The sequence below is a fragment of the Oncorhynchus keta genome, chromosome 4 (genome assembly GCF_023373465.1).
Source record: "Oncorhynchus keta strain PuntledgeMale-10-30-2019 chromosome 4, Oket_V2, whole genome shotgun sequence".
Taxonomy (NCBI): Eukaryota; Metazoa; Chordata; class Actinopteri; order Salmoniformes; family Salmonidae; genus Oncorhynchus; species Oncorhynchus keta.
The window spans coordinates 51,640,922-51,659,371 of record NC_068424.1 but is presented as its reverse complement, the minus strand read 5'-3'; the positions used below and the strand labels follow the sequence as shown (position 1 = coordinate 51,659,371).

Below are 18,450 nucleotides of genomic sequence, written 5' to 3'. Positions count from 1 at the left end.
CTCTCAGAGACTTTTACATAGGCTCTCAACTTAGCTTACTTAAAGGAAAACTCCACCCCAAAACTATCTTTCAGTATTTGTATTTTGAAAGTTACATATATTGAAAACTTAGGTGTTGAAAACAAAACATTTTGTGACTATGTCAACAATGGACTAATGAAACAAATGACCAAACTATGGTTTTTGGGTGGAATTTTTCCATTAAAGGAAAAATGGGCTTAATTGACACAATGTCACACTTTTTTTCTACTTACCCAGAGACAGATTAACTCATGGATACCATTTTTATGTCTCTGCGTACAGGAACAACTAGCATGCTAGCTGTTCCTTTAGACTTCCAGTCTAACACATTCAAACTGCACGCAGACACATAAAAATGGTATCTATGAGGATACTAAATTGCCAAAATGTCGAACTATCCCTTTAATTACCTGCTCATGGTAAGGTAATTAATTATTCGGACTGGTTGGGTAGGTTTTAGGCTGCCAGAATATACACACCCGGTCTAATTGGCAACCAGTGAACATTCACACAGTTGCAATGTTTTAAAAGTTTCATGAATTCCTATTGTATGTCAAGTGCATACTTGTGGTGTTTCCAGGTGGTAGTTGTGTGTTGCTCATAAAGTTGGGTAGGTTGTTTCCAGAGGCAGTTTGGAACTAGGTAGAAAGTGTTGCAACTTAGAACAGGCCATTTTTAAGTGCTGCACGCTTCAGCACGTGGAAGTTCCGTTCTGTGAGCTTGTGTGACCCTACAACTTCACGGCTGAGCCGTTGTTGCTCCTATACGTTTTCACTTCACAATAACAGCACTTACAGTTGACCAGGGCAGCTCTAGCAGGGCAGAAATCTGATGAACTGACCTGTTGGAAAGGTGGCATCCAATGACGGTGCCACGTTGAAAGTCACTGAGCTCTTCAGTAATGCCATTCTACTCCCAATGTTTGTCTATGGAGATTCATGGTTGTGTGCTCGATTTTATACACCTGCCAGCAATGAGTGTGGCTGAAATAGCCAAATCCATTAATTTGAAGAGGTGTCCCCATACTTTTGTATATATAGTGTATATGTAGTTTATCCTAAGAATAGCTCTTCAAACTAACTCTATACAGTAAAGATGGGCCTCAAATACTCACTACGATTTCAAATAATTAATCGATCGCACCTCAACTATAGCCAAGGTTGAGGAATGGCATTAGACTATGTTTTTTTAATTGTTTTTTAAAATCTTGGAAATTAAGGTTCCTAACATTACTTCAATGGCCAGAAGATGGCTGCTGTGCTGTTAGTATAAAGATGACATGGTAATGCTACACTGAGTAAGGTTGCCAACCGCCAACGTTCTAATGCTTATAAATCAAGCGCAACCCAAATACTATCGGGCGCCTTGAATCGGCCGCCAGTCATAAAACAATAACACAATAGCACAGAGTAGCAGAGGTGCTACACTGATGCATAAAGACAATTACATCAGTGTCCAATGAAGTTCTTATTGCTCTGCTGTGTATGGCCCGCTGAGCCCTGCCAGCTCCAACGTTGGGCTGCTGCCCGCTGACCATGTACTACTTAGAAACTTTGATAACGTAATATGGTAATCCACCATGTAATCTGGACAGGCCCCGCTTGTGCTAAAGCTTAAATACAGTACTACAGTACAGTCAGAGGACGGAGAGATGCAGAGATGACACCAGACGCTGGTTATCAAATATAATGTATGTTCAGCAGAATAAAAAAATGGAGATAAAATATATTCGTATACAGTATTGCTCATGCTCTGTAGTCTGAAGACATTGGGCAAGGCAGTGTCTTAGGGGTCTTACTGAACACAGTGAAATACTCTGTGTAATACTACAGTGTATGAGGCACTAACACAAATCCAGGGGAGGAAAGGAAATATGAGTTTGAGAGCTGCAATCATACAGTGTAGACAAGACACTGACGGCCACCAACCTCTCCTCAAATATGGCATATTCACAGACACCCTAGATACACAGAGGGAGAGGAAATGTCATAAATCCAGAAAAAGCTATGTCAAGGCTGGTGTACCCCATCTACAGTGCAATGAGAAGTAGGATATTAAGAATGGATTGTTTATATTGTTTGGAACCAGGAACAGTCGAGTTGTGCTCTCGCCATCTGTTTTATCTCGTTCTCCGTCTCTTTCTCTAGGCTGGGGATATCGGTCTCCATTTCCCAGAGAGAGGGAGGGGGGTACTTTTTTAAGCACATTAAGCTCAATGGGTAGACACAGTATACTGTATATCCACTGGGCAATAATGACTGATAATGAACCAGGGGCCTGTTAAAGGATGATCTGTGGTCTGTGCTCTAGCATAGACATACTGTATGTTTGGATAACATCAGTCACCCTCTCACTCATCTTGTCTTTTCACTGGGGAGGGAGGGGGGAGAGAGGGAGGAGGGATGAAGGGTTAGCGCAGTGTCAGGCAAACATATGCTTCTGTATGTGACTATGGTGCTTGTACTGTGTTGATCCCATTCGGAGTGGTTTTTCAGAGGCATAGTGACTAGGACCAATCGAAACAGCAATGAAAAACACAGACACTACTGGAATTGCGGTGAAAACATGAATAATTTAAACCAATTGCTCTATGTTAAACAGATGTGCAATCAACAGCAGGTTCAAAAAGACCTTCCACAGTTTAATTGTTAGATTTGTCAAAAGGAATCCACGTATTTCAACTATGGATCAACCTTCATCATTTAGTTTAATGCATTCAATTTGTTCAAGGCCTCATTTCGATGGCGGAAAAAAACAACGTATTCAGTGCGACTTCAAAGATAAAAGACGTGATTGTTTTGAAGGCGTAGCGGCTGTATATTAATGAAGCAGCACCTCGTGCACATCCTCTTAAACTGGCAGAGAAAAGCTGTGCTAATTATACTGACGCACAGAGCTGAAGCAGCCTGCTGAAACATACCCACACCATGTAGCTAGTTGATTGGAGCTTTTGATCCGGACAATGCATGAGAAAGACAGACGGCAGAGGAAGAGATGAGAGGATGATATAAAAAAACGGTAAAAAAAACAACAAAAAAAAATGGAGGCCAGCAGACCAAATGGCTAAAGGGCTGCTTGGATAATGCATTAGCGAGATCAGATGGCACTCAGTGCAACTACGCTACACATGGGAAGAGATGCACTGACTGCATCGCCAAATGTTCTCCTCACAAGACACAACTCTCCAGAAAATGGGAAAAGACATCTAAGTCTGATATTTCAGCTCTTCTCGCTTTAGGATTTAGTCTTCATTCTGCATCTCAATATTAATCTGAACAATCAACACGTTTGGAGACAACAGCTTCACAATACTGCATGAATAACAGCATCCAGTCAACACTCTACTGTGAAGAATATTCCAGATCTGCAGGCCCTTGTCTACACCGTTACAGTATACAATACATGCATCCACTGGAGCCAGAGCTGCGTTTCTAAAATTACGAGCAGTGGAACAATAGCCCGAGCGCTGTTGAAAGCGCCCACGGACACCCACAAAAAAGGAGAGGAGTCAGAAGGCTTGGGGATAGGCCCAGTCTTCAGCGTTATCGATGTGATGCATGCAGTCCCGTGGCAGTGTGTGGGTGTTCTAGTACGCTCTGGCCAGGAGTTAGTGCTGCGATCTGAAGCATACCCAGCCAAGAGCAATAGAGGAATAGAACCCAGATAAGGCAACAGGAGATGACTGTTGAAGCTAGAAGTACCATACATAAATCACACAGCACTGTTTTCTGTACATATTATTCATTATAGATTATAGCAGTAGGGGGGCGAGACCATGTGACCGTGTTCCCCCATCATCAACCAATGAAAGGCCTCTTCCTCCTCCCTTATCTTCCTGACAGAACAAGGGAACGATGGTCCCATCGTTGAATCAGGAGTACAGCCCTGCACAGCACATTTGCGTTTCTAGGCCAGCCACTACCTTGATCAGCAAAACCCCCTAAATAAAACAAAGCAGGCAAGCAAACAAACAGCCCTCCCCTCCCCTCCCCTCTCTCCTCTCCTCCCTGGCTGGCTGGGAGAGGCAGAGGGTTGGGCCCAGGCAGGGGCTCTGACAAACATCATTCGGATCACATGGCCTGGCCTCACCATACATGGCAGAAAGCAGGCAAGCCGTTATACACACATCATGTACATGCAGTACAAACAGCCCACACCAATACACATTTCATTCAATTCTGCAGTATAAGTTTTTTATAAACATATACTGCAGATTTGGTTGCATCTGAGAAGCATATTTGTATTATATGTTGAGTCGAATATTTATATTTACAGTAAGCCTAACTTGAAACAAAGCAGGTCCACCTCTCTGTGAATGAAGTACTGCAAGTCCATGGGAGCTGCAGCAGCTTTTAAAGGAGGTGTGGGAGGTGAGGTTAGGATCTAGTCCAGGGTCATTGTTAGACCAACACACCTGACTGTTCAAGGTCTACTACTTTTCTAATAGCTGTCAAATGTCCCCGTCACTCTGACGTCCACGTCTGGGCCGGCCTCTTCTCAAGCACATAATCCTTGCCCCCTCTAATGGTGTAGAAAAAGTTTACTTTTGTAAAAGTGCACATAAATATTGCAGCACACCTTGTCCCCTCTGTTTCACAGTGCATTTGCAGTGATTCACCGTGCTGCTCTCCTCCCTTGAATCTTTATGAGTCCGGTACATTTTGTTTTAGGCAAAGGTCTGTTTGAGATGGATGGATGGATGGCTGGCTGGCAGATTACTCCATAATCTTATTAGCGATGACAGAGGTCGACCAATTATGATTTTTCAACGCCGATACCGATACCGATTATTGGGGGACAAAAAAGCCGATACCGATTAATCGGCCGATTTTTGCAATTTATTTGTAATAATGACAATTACAACAATACTGAATGAACACTTATTTTAACTTAATATAACACATCAATAAAATCATTTTAGCCTCAAATAAATAATGAAACATGTTCAATTTGGTTTAAATAATGCAAAAACAAAGTGTTGGAGAAGAAAGTAAAAGTGCAATATGTGTGCCATGTAAGAAAGCTAACGTTTATGTTCCTTGCTCAGAACATGAGAACATATGAAAGCTGGTGGTTTCTTTTAACATGAGTCTTCAATATTCCCAGGTAAGAAGTTCTAGGTTATAGTTATTATAGGAATATTTCCCTCTATACCATTTGTATTTCACTGACCCTTGACTATTGGATGTTCTTATAGGCACGTTAGTATTGCCAGTGTAACAGTATAGCTTCCGTCCCTCTCCTCGCTCCTACCTGGGCTCGAACCAGGAACATCGACAACAGCCACCCTCGAAGCAGCGTTACCCATGCAGAGCAAGGGGAACAACCACTCCAAGTCTCAAAGCGAGTGATGTTTGAAATGCTATTAGCGCACACCCCGCAAACTAGCTAGCCTTTTCACTTTGGTTACACCAGCCTCATCTCGGGAGTTGATAGGCTTGAAGTCATAAACAGCGCAATGCTTGACGCACAACGAAGAGCTGCTGGCAAAACGCACGAAAGTGCTGTTTGAATGAAAGCTTACGAGCCTGCTGCTGCCTACCACCGCTCAGTCAGATAATTGTACGATTGTATGCTCAGTCAGATTATATGCAACGCAGGACACGCTAGATAAACTAGTAATATCATCAACCATGTGTAGTTAACTAGTGATTATGATTGATTTATTGATTTTTATAAGATAAGTTTAATGCTAGCTAGCAACTTACCTTGGCTTACTGCATTCGCATAACAGGCAGTCTCCTTGTGGAGTGCAACGAGAGGCAGGTGGTTATAGCATTGGACTAGTTAACTGTAAGGTTGCAAGATTGGATCCCCCGAGCTGACAATGTGAAAATCTGTCGTTTTGCCCCTGAACGAGGCAGTTAATACACCGTTCCTAGGCCGTCATTGAAAATCAGAATGCGTTCTTAACTAACTTGCCTAGTTAAAGATTAAATAAAGGTGTAAAATAATAATAATAATAATAATAATAAATTCTAAAAATCGGTTTCCGATTGTTATGAAAACTTGAAATAGGTCCTAATTAATCGGCCATACCGATTAATCGGTCGACCTCTATTATGAAGTAACTGTGTTGCACTGGAACCACGGCAGCTAGCTGGACGACTCTCCTCCCACGGGGCAGGGCACTGCTGGCTAGCCTGGTATGGAGGTTATACAATACCAAAGTTTGCGGACCGAGTAGGATCCCACAATTAGCTCCAGTGTCTATTTCATGCCTCCTACATATCTGGATCCACACTGTGTCCCTCCTGAATACACTGTACTGGATATTAGGGTCAAATGTATCCATTTTGTTTACCCAAATACAGCTTTATGTGCACACGGCAGCAAAGACAAAACAGACTGACCTACTCTTTTATGTTTTATCACACCAAAATGCACAAGGCTGAGATCCCACGAGTCTCATGAACTGTATAAAGTAGCACAATGTAGCAATTGCATTTTGCAAAAGCTATGATTCACAAAAAAATGTGTAGGAATTCAGAGTAGCAAACCAAAGTATCAAAGTATCAAACCAAGCACAAAACATCCCACACTGTCTGACACCAAGCTGACTCTGGATATCCTGTTCTGTAACCCCCGAGCATCCGTCCAGCACTCAGCCCCAGTGATTAGTCAGAAACAGGCACAGAAACCCCCCCTTTTTTCTACAGACACACACTGCATTTAGAATGACATCATTCTCTGAATGCCAAGCTGTCTGGCCTTTAAGAGTCACCAGAGATAATAGGGTGGCTGGAGTGGGGGAGGTTTGGCCCCCCTGGGATCCACCCCAACCCCATCTTTGTCTGGGGCGGCCTGTGATCAACATTCTCTAAAAAGGAGAGACAGCACCCCACCAATCAACTCCGCTACACTCACTGATAGACAGGCCTCACCACCAGGAACCTAGCTGCTCCTGTTTCTTACCTCTCTCTGTATCACTCCAGATGTACTGTTTGAAAGCTATGCATTATTACTGGCTGTACATGTCAACCCTGGGACATCTCAGGCCAGACAAACAGTGAAAACCTACCAACTAACCCCCCTATGCTCCCTTCTCCTATCATCTCCCTTCCATCCATCCTATCCCATCATCTTCTCTCAGAGGCCCCAGTGACAGCACGATACACTGGATATCTGCTGACATATGTTATATAGATTGGACATACAGTATCTTCCCCATCAGAGAGAGGAATATTAGCCAATGACAACGCTGACATGTAACGTTACATCCAATATATATGCAAATAGGCTCTTCCACATTGATAAGACACTTAAAAGACAACCATGAATGAATCATCTGTAAAAATGGCCAGGGTGTATGGATGGACCTCAGAATACATGTCATGAGAAGGCCATACATCTTGTCCTTCTTGCATGTTCCTGTAATAAGGGCACTAACGCTCCAGTCCCAGTGTAGTGTAGCCATAGCCTATCATGCCAACATCCCCTTGTCCTTGCTCCCCATTTTGAGATCAGCTCAGAGATAAATCCCTCTTGATCTGATGAGAATATTCCTGCGTTCTGACGGAGGCTGTCTAAATCACAACAGGGGTCTGAGCTCAAGACATCTAGGTAAAACGCCTTTGTAAGTCATCTCCTGTAATACTCCTTGGGCTGGACCCTGTTAGAGGCCTGGAAAATTACATCAAAATGGACAAAGTCTCATCACATTGACACAAAAATGCACAAAGAAAATGTATATATTTGCTGTATGCACAGAGATTCCACATACTGTACTAACCTTGAAGAAATGTGGCATGATGCAAACACACCAGATATGTGGATATAACTATCAAAGAAAAACTTGGACTAAAAGTCTGTTAATAACTGTTTATTTACTATTCAACTATTGTAGAAACATCTAGTGGTTGGATCGTCGAAAATGGAGACATTGGAGAGCGAGCCAAAGTTTCAGTGAGCAGGAATAACAACCGTGACCACCCAGCGAGAGAGAGGCCAAGAGACATTTCTGATCCAAACCTGAGGCTCTCGACCAGAAGCCACCTATGGGAGTGTTCATGATGTAAGCCCTCACTCAACGCTCATGCATGATGCTGTATGTCCACAGAGCACCAATGATCTGGTAAACAATAGACCTACGACAGAGCATGGGGGACTGGGAGGGCATTTTGGAAAATGTTTAATATCTCGCTCATAATAAATAAAGTAAAATCCAATTAATATTTCAAGCTAATCATAGGCACAGAGCTGGAGAGCACACACAGACAGATTGGAGCCTGAGGGGGAGGGAGAGCTCTGAGTGAAGAAGCCTCCCATTAGGCCAGGGTCTCCTCATCTCTCAAATGGAAATTCAACTGCTCATGTTTAAAGGAAATGCTCCTTTTAATCCCAACTGGCTTCATGTACATCCATCCATCCATAATTAACTTAACCAACCCCCTGACAATAGCCATTGACTGTAATCTTGCTTTCAAGGAGATATGGTGGGGAGGGAGGAGAACAAAGACGTGCGGTTAAATGGAAGGTAACATAGTATACTTTGGTTAGTTTGGAACAATTTCTTAGCCATTTTAGGAACTTTTTATGGAACGCTTCTTGCTATCAAAATCCTTTGAAAAAACCCAGATATGAAAATATGTTAACCAACTGTAATCATGTATTATTTTGAGAGATTATGTCGGATGACTACTAATAACAGTTTCAGTTTCCCAAAAATCTTCCAAAAGATGCATGTATCAGAAAGATCAGTGTGGTTGTGTGACTGTGTATAATATGAGCATTACACATGTCCATGCCTGGCCTGGCGTCTTGTGAGGGTTGCGAATGGTTGTGGGGGAGGGGGGAAATTCCCACCCATGGATGTGCAGTGGGGACTGAAGGGAACAGAGATGCTCCAACATCCATCCAAGGCTGTGCTTTGCCCACAGCAAGCAGAGGTGGATGGTGCTGTGTTGATGCTGTACTGGAGACTGAGAGGGTTCAAACCTGACCCTGTAGAGGGCCTTTTAGGAGGCTGAGGGACAGATGCTTGTCCACAGAGCCATGGGGCTCCCTCTCTCGCTCTCTCTCTGAGCATCCCCTCTCAGCACCACCAACTGCCTCCTCTTACATAATCCCCTCCCCCTCTCCAGGCCGGCTGTCTTTATTGGTTTAGTGCTCTCTTTTTCTACATTAGCGTTTTCACCTCTCTTTCCTGTCATCACTAATTCTTTCTCTGTATGTCCGGTGATGCTGTGGTTACAACAACATGGTTACACTGCAGATTATCACTGTTTGGATTTGTATGCTGTATTTTACACACGTTGAAACGTCTCTCTGTACACCCAGACTTTCTCCTAATAAAGACCAGTGATAATGTGCAAATGCAATATATTAGGCATTAAACCATCCCAAAGATCCTCTGACAGGATGACAGAAGAGTAGCAGGACCAATCATTTTAGCTCCATTGATTTCATCTATCAAAGGCTGTGGCTAAGTTGTGATGATGCATGCTCTAAATAACCCACCCCCTTCGCATGAATTGACAAGCCACTACATAAATGAATGAGCAGCTGAAAAACATTTCACGAGATATTGGCTCCAATTCATTTGCAATCTAGACATTATATTTACGCTGGGAATGAGCAGTTGGCAGGAAGATATTTGTACTGATGGTAAATAAATAATCGACACGAAAATGCTTACGTAATCAAAACTGCCGTGAGGTTTTAAACGTGAGAAATGAAATCTGCCTGATTGGCTTGGGCACAGCTGACGGTGGATATGGACTGGTTAGAATATACAATAGATTATTATTACAGCACAATGTCAAGGAAGCAAATCGTAGGCTACACGATTATGCTTCCTTTACTAATGAAACCTCTTCCTCCCTGGTTCTTGTAGGGAGGCCAAATAGTAATATCAGTTAGGTTGCTGTTCATCTGTGCTCAGTAGAATTTCTCCAACATTGCCAATGAGATTTCAGCCTCCATTTTACCCCCACTCTGTGTCTCTCTCCTGCCGTTTTATGCTCTCTGCTCAAATAAATTCACACACATACACAGTAGCTTCGAACACCGTGTATATTATGGGACTAAACAGACACACACACACCCATTTCATACACACACAGTGGCCCTTCCCCCAACCCCAGCTCACTCTCATGCATGCGCACACACACACACACACACACACACACACACACACACACACACACACGCACGCACGCACGCACGCACGCACGCACGCACGCACGCACGCACGCACGCACGCACGCACGCACGCACCCTGCCTAATTACAGATTGTGTTCCTAGCTTTAGTCAAAAGAGAAATGTCAAGATTGAGACAAGACTATAAAGGAAATGGTGAATGGAGAATATAAAACATGTGCTGGTTTAAATGGTCCTAGTTACAGTATCATATCTGCCCAGTAGGATGGAGGCTTCTTCCCTTTCATCAGTCAGCTTGGTCCAACCCCTCCATCTCACCCAACCCTCCATCGCAGAGCAATGTACATCTTTTAAGGAATAACCAGCCACATACAGAAATAAGCCATCTAATGGAGTCTGTCTTTCTCCTCATTCTCCCCCTCCTCTCCTCCTAATCTCATCTTCCCTCTCTCTACAGGAAATCTGCCAGATGAGAGACAACCCTTTCATTAGTTCATCTGTGAGAAACATGCTTCATATATGTCAGGCAAAATGTATTTTTGTTAAGGGCCGATGGAGGAGAAACATGTGTCTGCATTGCAGCGTAATGAGCCGGCTTTAGCATAATTTAGCCTTCAATGAATATTGCTCGATCCCCGCTACACTCTCTGTGGCTGTTGAATGAAAACGAATGCAGGGCTGTTTTAGTCTGTTAACATAGGCCTTTGGTGAAAAGCAACAAATAAGCAATACTTATTCCCATCTGATCTTAAGGCATGCCATTTTTATGTTGAAGTGAATATAGAACACTAGGCCTGCTCTGCATGGTAGACAAATGAATACGAAACAGCCCACTACTCCCTAAATGAATGAATGAGTATGAACAGATGAACAGATAATCTGTATTAGAGCTGGGATGAAGCAGTGCATATGAGAGAGCTGAGGTTGCTCTCTACCACACCACAGCACAACAGGCTTCACCAAGACAGATAAGCACCTCTAAAAAGGTGTACACATGTCTGTTTCAACCCAACAACCTCACATCAAATCCCATTCACCCACTGCCCCTCTGCCTAATCCCTACGCCCCCAGAGGCATGGGATAGATGGCCATAAGGCCGGCTGAGGAGGTTGAGGTAGTTACCTGGTCGTACCACTCCCGGTTGGAACAGGTGCATTCCGGCCACCAACCTGCTTGACCACCGGCGGTGTTGCCATTCACCTTGGGGCCGCCCTTGGATTGAAGCTTGGGGTTTGGGCCTCCGGGACCCCCGGAAGACATCATCTTGCCCTTACTTCTCCCCAGAGTGCCCCCTCCTCCTCCCATGCCTCCTCCTCCTCCTCCGCCCGAGGCTGGAGGCTGGGGTAAGGTCTGCCCGCCCCCGGGCCCGTACCCGGCCGGGTATCCATAGGGCTCGGTCTGCCATTCTTGGTACTGAGGGGCGTCCATCCTGCGCAGGGCGGCCATGCGAGTCACCTCGTAACATTCTGGGCACTTGCAGCAGTGGTGGTGTTTGTGCATGCTGGCTGTGCTGGCGCTGTGCTGCGCTGAGCGGCGTGGTGTGGCACTTTCTCTCTGCTGCCTCCCCTCAGATCACACGCAGCACGCTGCGATCGGCTCGCAGAGCGCTAATACTGACGCAAATAACACTAATCACAGCAATTCAACTGATTCTCCTTTTTTCTCCAAATCCTGTTACTTTCCTCTCTTCATTCCCCTCAGATGCAAAAAAAAAAGAGCGAAGGGGGGAGGTAGCAACAGGAAAACCCAAAAATTCACAATGAGTATGTGGTCTTCCTTCCTCTTGACGTAGAAGATCAAAGAAAATAATATTGTATATGGTCACACAATCAGAGACCAGCCCCGATGGTAGAATTTCTCTCGCCGCTCTTGTTTCACAGTGATATGTATATAAATTCATAGATATATATATTTATTTGTTTATATATTATATATATTTACACACACACAAATACATATAAAAATATGAATATAAACAGACTAGCACAAATACACAGATATATACAGAGATATATGTATATATATATATAAATATCTATATGCGTGTATACAAATATATATATAAACAATATGTATATATATAAATGATATCCTCAGATGAAATCGTCCTCTGTATTTCTCTTCCCTTTTTTCAATCCCGTTTTCTTCCTCCTGTTTCACCTCGTGTTGAGAAGCAGTGTTTTCTTTCTGTTTCTCTCTCCCTTTTCTCAGCCTGCAGAGAGGAGCTGAGCACTGGATTGCCTCTCAGCCTGCCTGCCCTAGATGTGGATTATACAGAGGGATGCGAGCAAGCGAGGGAGATTGAGCAAAAGAGAGCGAGAAAGCACGAGAGAGAGAGCGAGGGGGAGAGGGAGATACGTAGCAGCATCCCTCCAGCACCTCAACCCTGACAGCCACAGCCAATCAACTGGCAGCACTGCCATCAGCAGCAGCAGCACCAACAGGACTGAGCGCTTCACTGGCTGCTTTTAAAGGGGCCATGCCACCTAAACCACATCGTTCACTGCCTAGAGAGGAAAGACACTGCCTCACACATGCAATGACTGTAACTTAGTCACACTTGTCCATCTCCTCCATATGACTGGGCTGTGTTTGGAAGTAAAAGACAGGAAAGATCATAACCGCTTTCTCTGTTTGTTCATTCCAACCCTCCGTGGGGATCCTCTGGCATTCGTCAGTGGGGATCCTCTGCCATTCGAATCCATGTTTTTCCTCATTCCAATGCAGCCAAAATCCAACCTCTAATTTACAGCCCGGTTCCAGGGACTGGTCCCTAGGTGTCTATGGTCATCTCTGTTTCAATGATGGGAGCTTTGTTGTCTTGGGCCATTGATTGACACCCTCAGGGCTAATGTCATGTATAGCTCTGAACATCTAGACATAATGTAATAATGAAACGGGTGTGGTTGCGACTCACATTCACATGACAATCTTATTGCATTTGGTATATTAAAAAATGGTAGGGGTGATTATACTAAAAGGTACCACCATTATTAGGCGTTGTCTTGTAATAAAGGGTGCCTACAAATCACCATACTAAAGATCCTTCTCTTGCCCTTCTGCCGATACCAATGTATTACATTTTCAGCAGGCCTTGAACAGCATTGAATAACATCATTCTGAACACCTAGATGAAACATAGCATGACCACCAGAGCCCTTTACTGACAGGTAGAGAGACCAGTCCAGTACATCTAAGAACCATTGGCTCACTGAAGAACCATGGGGGAAATATCTCATGTTCACAATGATGACATCAACACATGTGTACGCAACAAACACGATTACACGCTTGGGCATTCGAGTGGGCGGAGAAAGAGAGAGAGTGAGTGAGAATGCCGAAGAGAGACGGGAAGAGAGAGTATGGGTGGATATGTATTTTCTGTGTGTGTGGTTATGAGTTTTAGCTAGAGATAAATTCATAAGCTTGCACAAAGCAGTTAAGTGTTGATCAGAGCTCCATCGAACAGACACTGAGGCTGAAGGTCTGTCTTTTGGATAACTGGTGTGTGTGTGTGTGTGTATATGTGTGTGTCTGTGTGTTACAGTGTCGGCATTAAAGCCCTGCATCTGTGCATTATTAATGAAATGTGGTGGGGAGATGGAACTGGGTGTGTCTGTCTGTGGGGGAAGAGAGTACATTCGAGGGTACACATAAAGAACATCTAAGAGTATGCATCTTGGTGTGTGTCTGGGGACATAAAACAGAGTATGCATTTGTATCAATGTGTGTGTGTGTATCGGAGTGAGTGCTTACAGTCAGTACACACTATGCCTCTGCAGCCCTACCAGGAGGCACAAACAGCAGGCTCAGCCACTTAATTACACGCAACAGTAACTCACTTCATTATCATGATATTCTATTCCTGTAACTTATGGAGATTCTGCAAGCGGAGCAGAAAGAAGGGGGAACTTTAGCATTTTTTTACAGAGCGAGGGGCCACTGAGAACTCCCATCTCGGATACGAAGACGCAGTCAAAGCCAATCACAGCTTGAAGGCGGTGCTTGAAGGCGGTGGCTTGAAAAGACGTTGCAAGCAAATCCATCATGGCACACATGACCAAGCACATGTTGGAACCATCCTCCCTCTGCCTCTCAGTCTCTCTTACCTATCGTCTGCATCATATTTACCATCCAGCGGTATGCAGCGAGGGGGTTTGCAGTATAAAAGGCAATATATGACAGAGGGAATGAAAATGGATGGATACAGTACAGGCAGGAGAGATGAATGGAGAGCCGGAAAGAAACAGACTGCCTATACTGTAGGAACACAGATATCTCTTGAAATGTGTTTGTGTGTGTGTGTACAGTGCATTCGGAAAGTACTCAGACAATTGACGTTTTCTACAGTTTGTTACGTTACAGCCTTCTTCTAAAATAGATAATTATTTTTTTCACCACATTAATCTACACACAATACCTTATAGTTCCAGGTTTTTAGACATTTTTGCACATGTAATTCCAAAAAAAAGTATTCAGACCCTTTGCTATGAGACTCGAAAGTGAGCTCAGGTGCATCCTGTTTTAATTGATCATCCTTGAGATGTTTCTACAACTTGATTTGAGTGCACCTGTGGTAAATTCAATTGATTGGACATGATTTGGAAAGGCACACAGCTGTCTATATAAGGTCCCACAGTTGACAGTGCATGTCAGAGCAAAAACCAAGACATGAAGTCGAAGGAATTGTCTGTAGAGCTCCGATACCAGATTGTGTTGAGGCACAGATCTGGGTAAGGGTACCAAAAAATGTCTGCAGCAACGAAGGTCGCCAAGAACACAGTGGACTCCATCATTCTTAAATGGAAGAGCAATCGGGGGAGAAGGGCCTTGGTCAGGGAAGTGACCAAGAACCCAAAGGTCACTCTGACAGAGCTCCAGAGTTCCTCTGTGAAGATGGGAGAACCTTCCAGAAGGACAACCATGTCTGCAGCAATCCACCAATCAGGCCTTAATGGTAGAGTGGCCAGACGAAAGCCACTCCTCAGTAAAAGACACACGACAGCCCGCTTGGAGTTTGCCAAAAGGCACCTAAAGACTCTGACCATGAGAAACAAGATTCTCTGGTCTGATGAAAGCAAGATTGAACTCTTTGGCCTGAATGCCAAGTGTCATGTCTTGAGGAAACCTGGCACCATCCCTACGGTGAAGCATGGTGGTGGCAGCATCATGCAGTGGGGATGTTTTTCAGCGGCAGGGACTGGGAGACTAGTCAGGATCGAGGGAAAGATGAACGGAGCAAAGTACAGAGAGATCCTTCATGAAAACCTGCTCCAGAGCGCTCAGGACCTCAGACTGGGGCGAAGGTTCACCTTCCAACAGGACAACGACCCTAAGCACACTGCCAAGACCACGCAGGAGTGGCTTCAGGACAAGTCTCCGAATGTCCTTGAGTGGCCCAGCCAGAGCCCGGACTTGAACCCAATCAATAATCTCTGGAGAGACCTGAAAATATCTGTTCAGCAACGCTCCCCATCCAACCTGACAGAGCTTGAGAGGATCTGCAGAGAAGAATGGGAGAAACTCCCCAAATACAGGTGTGCCAAGCTTGTATGGTCATACCCAAGACGACTCAAGGCTTTTATCACTGCCAAACGTGCTTCAACAAAGTTCTGAGTAAAGGGTCTGAATACTTATGTAAATGTTATGTTTCCATTAATATATATATTTTTTTTATAAATGAGCAAAAATGTATAAAAACCTATTTTTGCTTTGACATCATGGGGTGTTGTGTGTAAATTGATGAGGGGGGGGGGGACATTGAATCCATTTCAGAAATAACGCTGTAACGTAACAAAATGTGGGAAAAGTCAAAGGGTCTGAAAACTTTCCGAATGCAGTGTATGTGTGTGTGCATGTGTGCGTTTCTAGTACCTCTGGGAAAAAGAATCATATTCCTTCACAAATGATGTAATATGAAATATAAAATGTTTTGATAGGTCTCCTAAATCAAAACCAATCAATGACCAGTAGTATCTGTATAAGCAGGACAAGGAAATGGAATGAGAGAGAGAGAGAGAGAGAGAGAGAGAGAGAGAGAGAGAGAGAGGGAAAGGAAGAAAGAAGGGAACAGAGATACACAAGGTTACCAATGGCAAATCAGACCAAGAAATGGTCTCCAACACGGATAGTGTACTATATTAGCTTATAAAGTAGAATGGATGCATGTTCTTTTAAGAATATTCTTACTGATGCATTGGATATAAAGTAATTTCAATAAAATGCTTTTTCTCGTCATTAAGGCTTGAGAATATTGTGTATAGCAGTATACTATACTAATAGTGGCAGCATCTGGGTCCATACCCTAGTGCAGTCCTACTCACACAGTGACGGTTCAGACGCATCTGGGAATAGATGCTTGCTCTGATACTAATTTACAAAAGCGAAATGTGTTCACTGTCAACTGACAAGACGTTGCTCGGGGTTCTCCTTAGTTTATAAGAGTCAAGTAGGACATCTACAAAACACTTATACAGAGGGGTGTTTCAACTGAGATGGAACATCTGTAAAGATTATTTTGTAATTATTTTAAACTGAGAGGTACAGGTAACTAACAAAATAATGGAAACACTTGATTAAATGAGGGATACAAAATATATTGAGTTAATTAAGTAATTCAAATCCCATCAATCTTAGGGTCATGTATAAAAATGCTGGGCAGGCCATTATTTTGGCTATGCCTCCATATGACAATGTCCCCATCCACAGGGCACGAGTGGTTCCTGAATGGTTTGTTGAGCATGAAAACAATGTAGCTCAGTTGGTAGAGCATGGCGCTTGTAACGCCAGGGTAGTGGGTTCAATTCCCGGGACCACCCATACGTAGAATGTATGCACACATGACTGTAAGTCGCTTTGGATAAAAGCGTCTGCTAAATGGCATATATTATTATTATTATTAAACCATGGCCGTCTCAACTCAATTGAACACTTATGGGAGATTATGGAGCGGCGCCTGAGACAGCGTTTTCACCAATAACATTCTTGTGGACGAATTGTGTTGCATCCCTCCAACAGAGATCCAGACACTTGTAGAATCTATGCCACAGTGTATTGAAGCTGTTCTGGCTCGTGGTGGCCCAACACATTACTAAAACACTTTATGTTGGTGTTTCCTTTTTGGTAGTTACCTATATATCACTGAAATAAGCAATATCCTACCTGACAATGAATTACTCTTTTATCCATATAGCAGGATACATTTTGGGGATAGAAATGTCTAGAAGCGAATCATTTATGTATTTATTTTGTTTCACCTTTAATTAACCAGGTAGGCTAGTTCAGAACAAGTTCTCATTTACAATTGCGACCTGGCCAAGATAAAGCAAAGCAGTTCGACACAAACAACAACACAGAGTTAAACATGGAATAAACAAACATACAGTCAATAAGACAGAAAAAGTCTATATACAGTGTGTGCAAATGAGGTAAGATAAGGCAATAAATAGGCCATGGTGGCGAAGTAATTACAATATAGCAACTAAACACTAGAGTGAGAGATGTGCAAAAGATGAATGTGCAAATAGAGATACTGGGGTGCAAAGGAGCAAGATAAATACATAAATACAGTATGAGGATGAGGTAGTTGGATGGGCTATTTACAAGTGGGCTATGTACAGGTGCAGTGATCTGTGAACTGTTCTGACAGCTGGTGCTTAAAGTTAGTGAGGGAGATATGAGTCTCCAGCTTCAGTGATTTTTGCAGTTTGTTCCAGTCATTCGCAGCAGAGAACTGGAAGAAAAGGCGGCCAAAGGAAGAATTCGTTTTGGGGGTGACCAATGAGATATACCTTCTAGAGCGCGTGCTACGGGAGGGTGCTGCTATGGTGACCAGTGAGCTGAGATAAGGCGGCGCTTTACCTAGCAGAGACTTGTAGATGGCCTGGAGCCAGTGGGTTTGGCAACGAATATGAAGCGAGGGCCAGCCAACGGGGGGGGGGTACAGGTCACAGTGGTGGGTAGTAAATCAGGCTTTGGTGACAAAACAGATGGCACTGTGATAGACTGCATCCAGTTTGTTGAGTAGAGTGTTGGAAGCTATTTTGTAAATGACATGAATGACATGAAATTGAGGAATGGTAGGATGGTCAGTTTTACGAGGGTAAGATTGGCTGCATGAGTGAAGGATGCTTTGTTGCGAAATAGAAAGCCATATCTAGATTTAATTTAGGATTGGAGATGCTTAATGTGTGTCTGGAAGGAAAGTTTACAGTCTAACCAGACACCTAGGTATTTGTAGTTGTCCAAATATTCTAAGTCAGAACCGTCCAGAGTAGTGATTCTGGACGGGTGGGCAGGTGCGGGCAGCGATCGGTTGAATAGCATGC

The 18,450-nt window shown here is 43.6% G+C and overlaps 1 protein-coding gene across 6 annotated transcripts in view; it reads right to left on the bottom strand.

Moving 5' to 3' along the window:
* LOC118377254 (disks large homolog 3-like) overlaps window positions 1–18,450 on the bottom strand; it is a 132,438-nt gene that overhangs the window by 70,573 nt on the left and 43,415 nt on the right. For 2 of the 6 annotated variants that reach the window (XM_035764102.2, XM_035764130.2), the window contains exon 1: window positions 11,246–11,830. The exons of 1 other annotated variant lie outside the window; for it this stretch is intronic. In XM_035764102.2, coding sequence (XP_035619995.1) covers window positions 11,246–11,623 — 378 coding nt within the window. In that variant the 5' untranslated portion in view covers window positions 11,624–11,830. Of the gene's footprint in view, window positions 1–11,245; window positions 11,834–18,450 lie in introns of those variants that run through there. 3 more of the 6 variants (XM_035764135.2, XM_035764144.2, XM_035764109.2) reach the window with 3 other exon arrangements.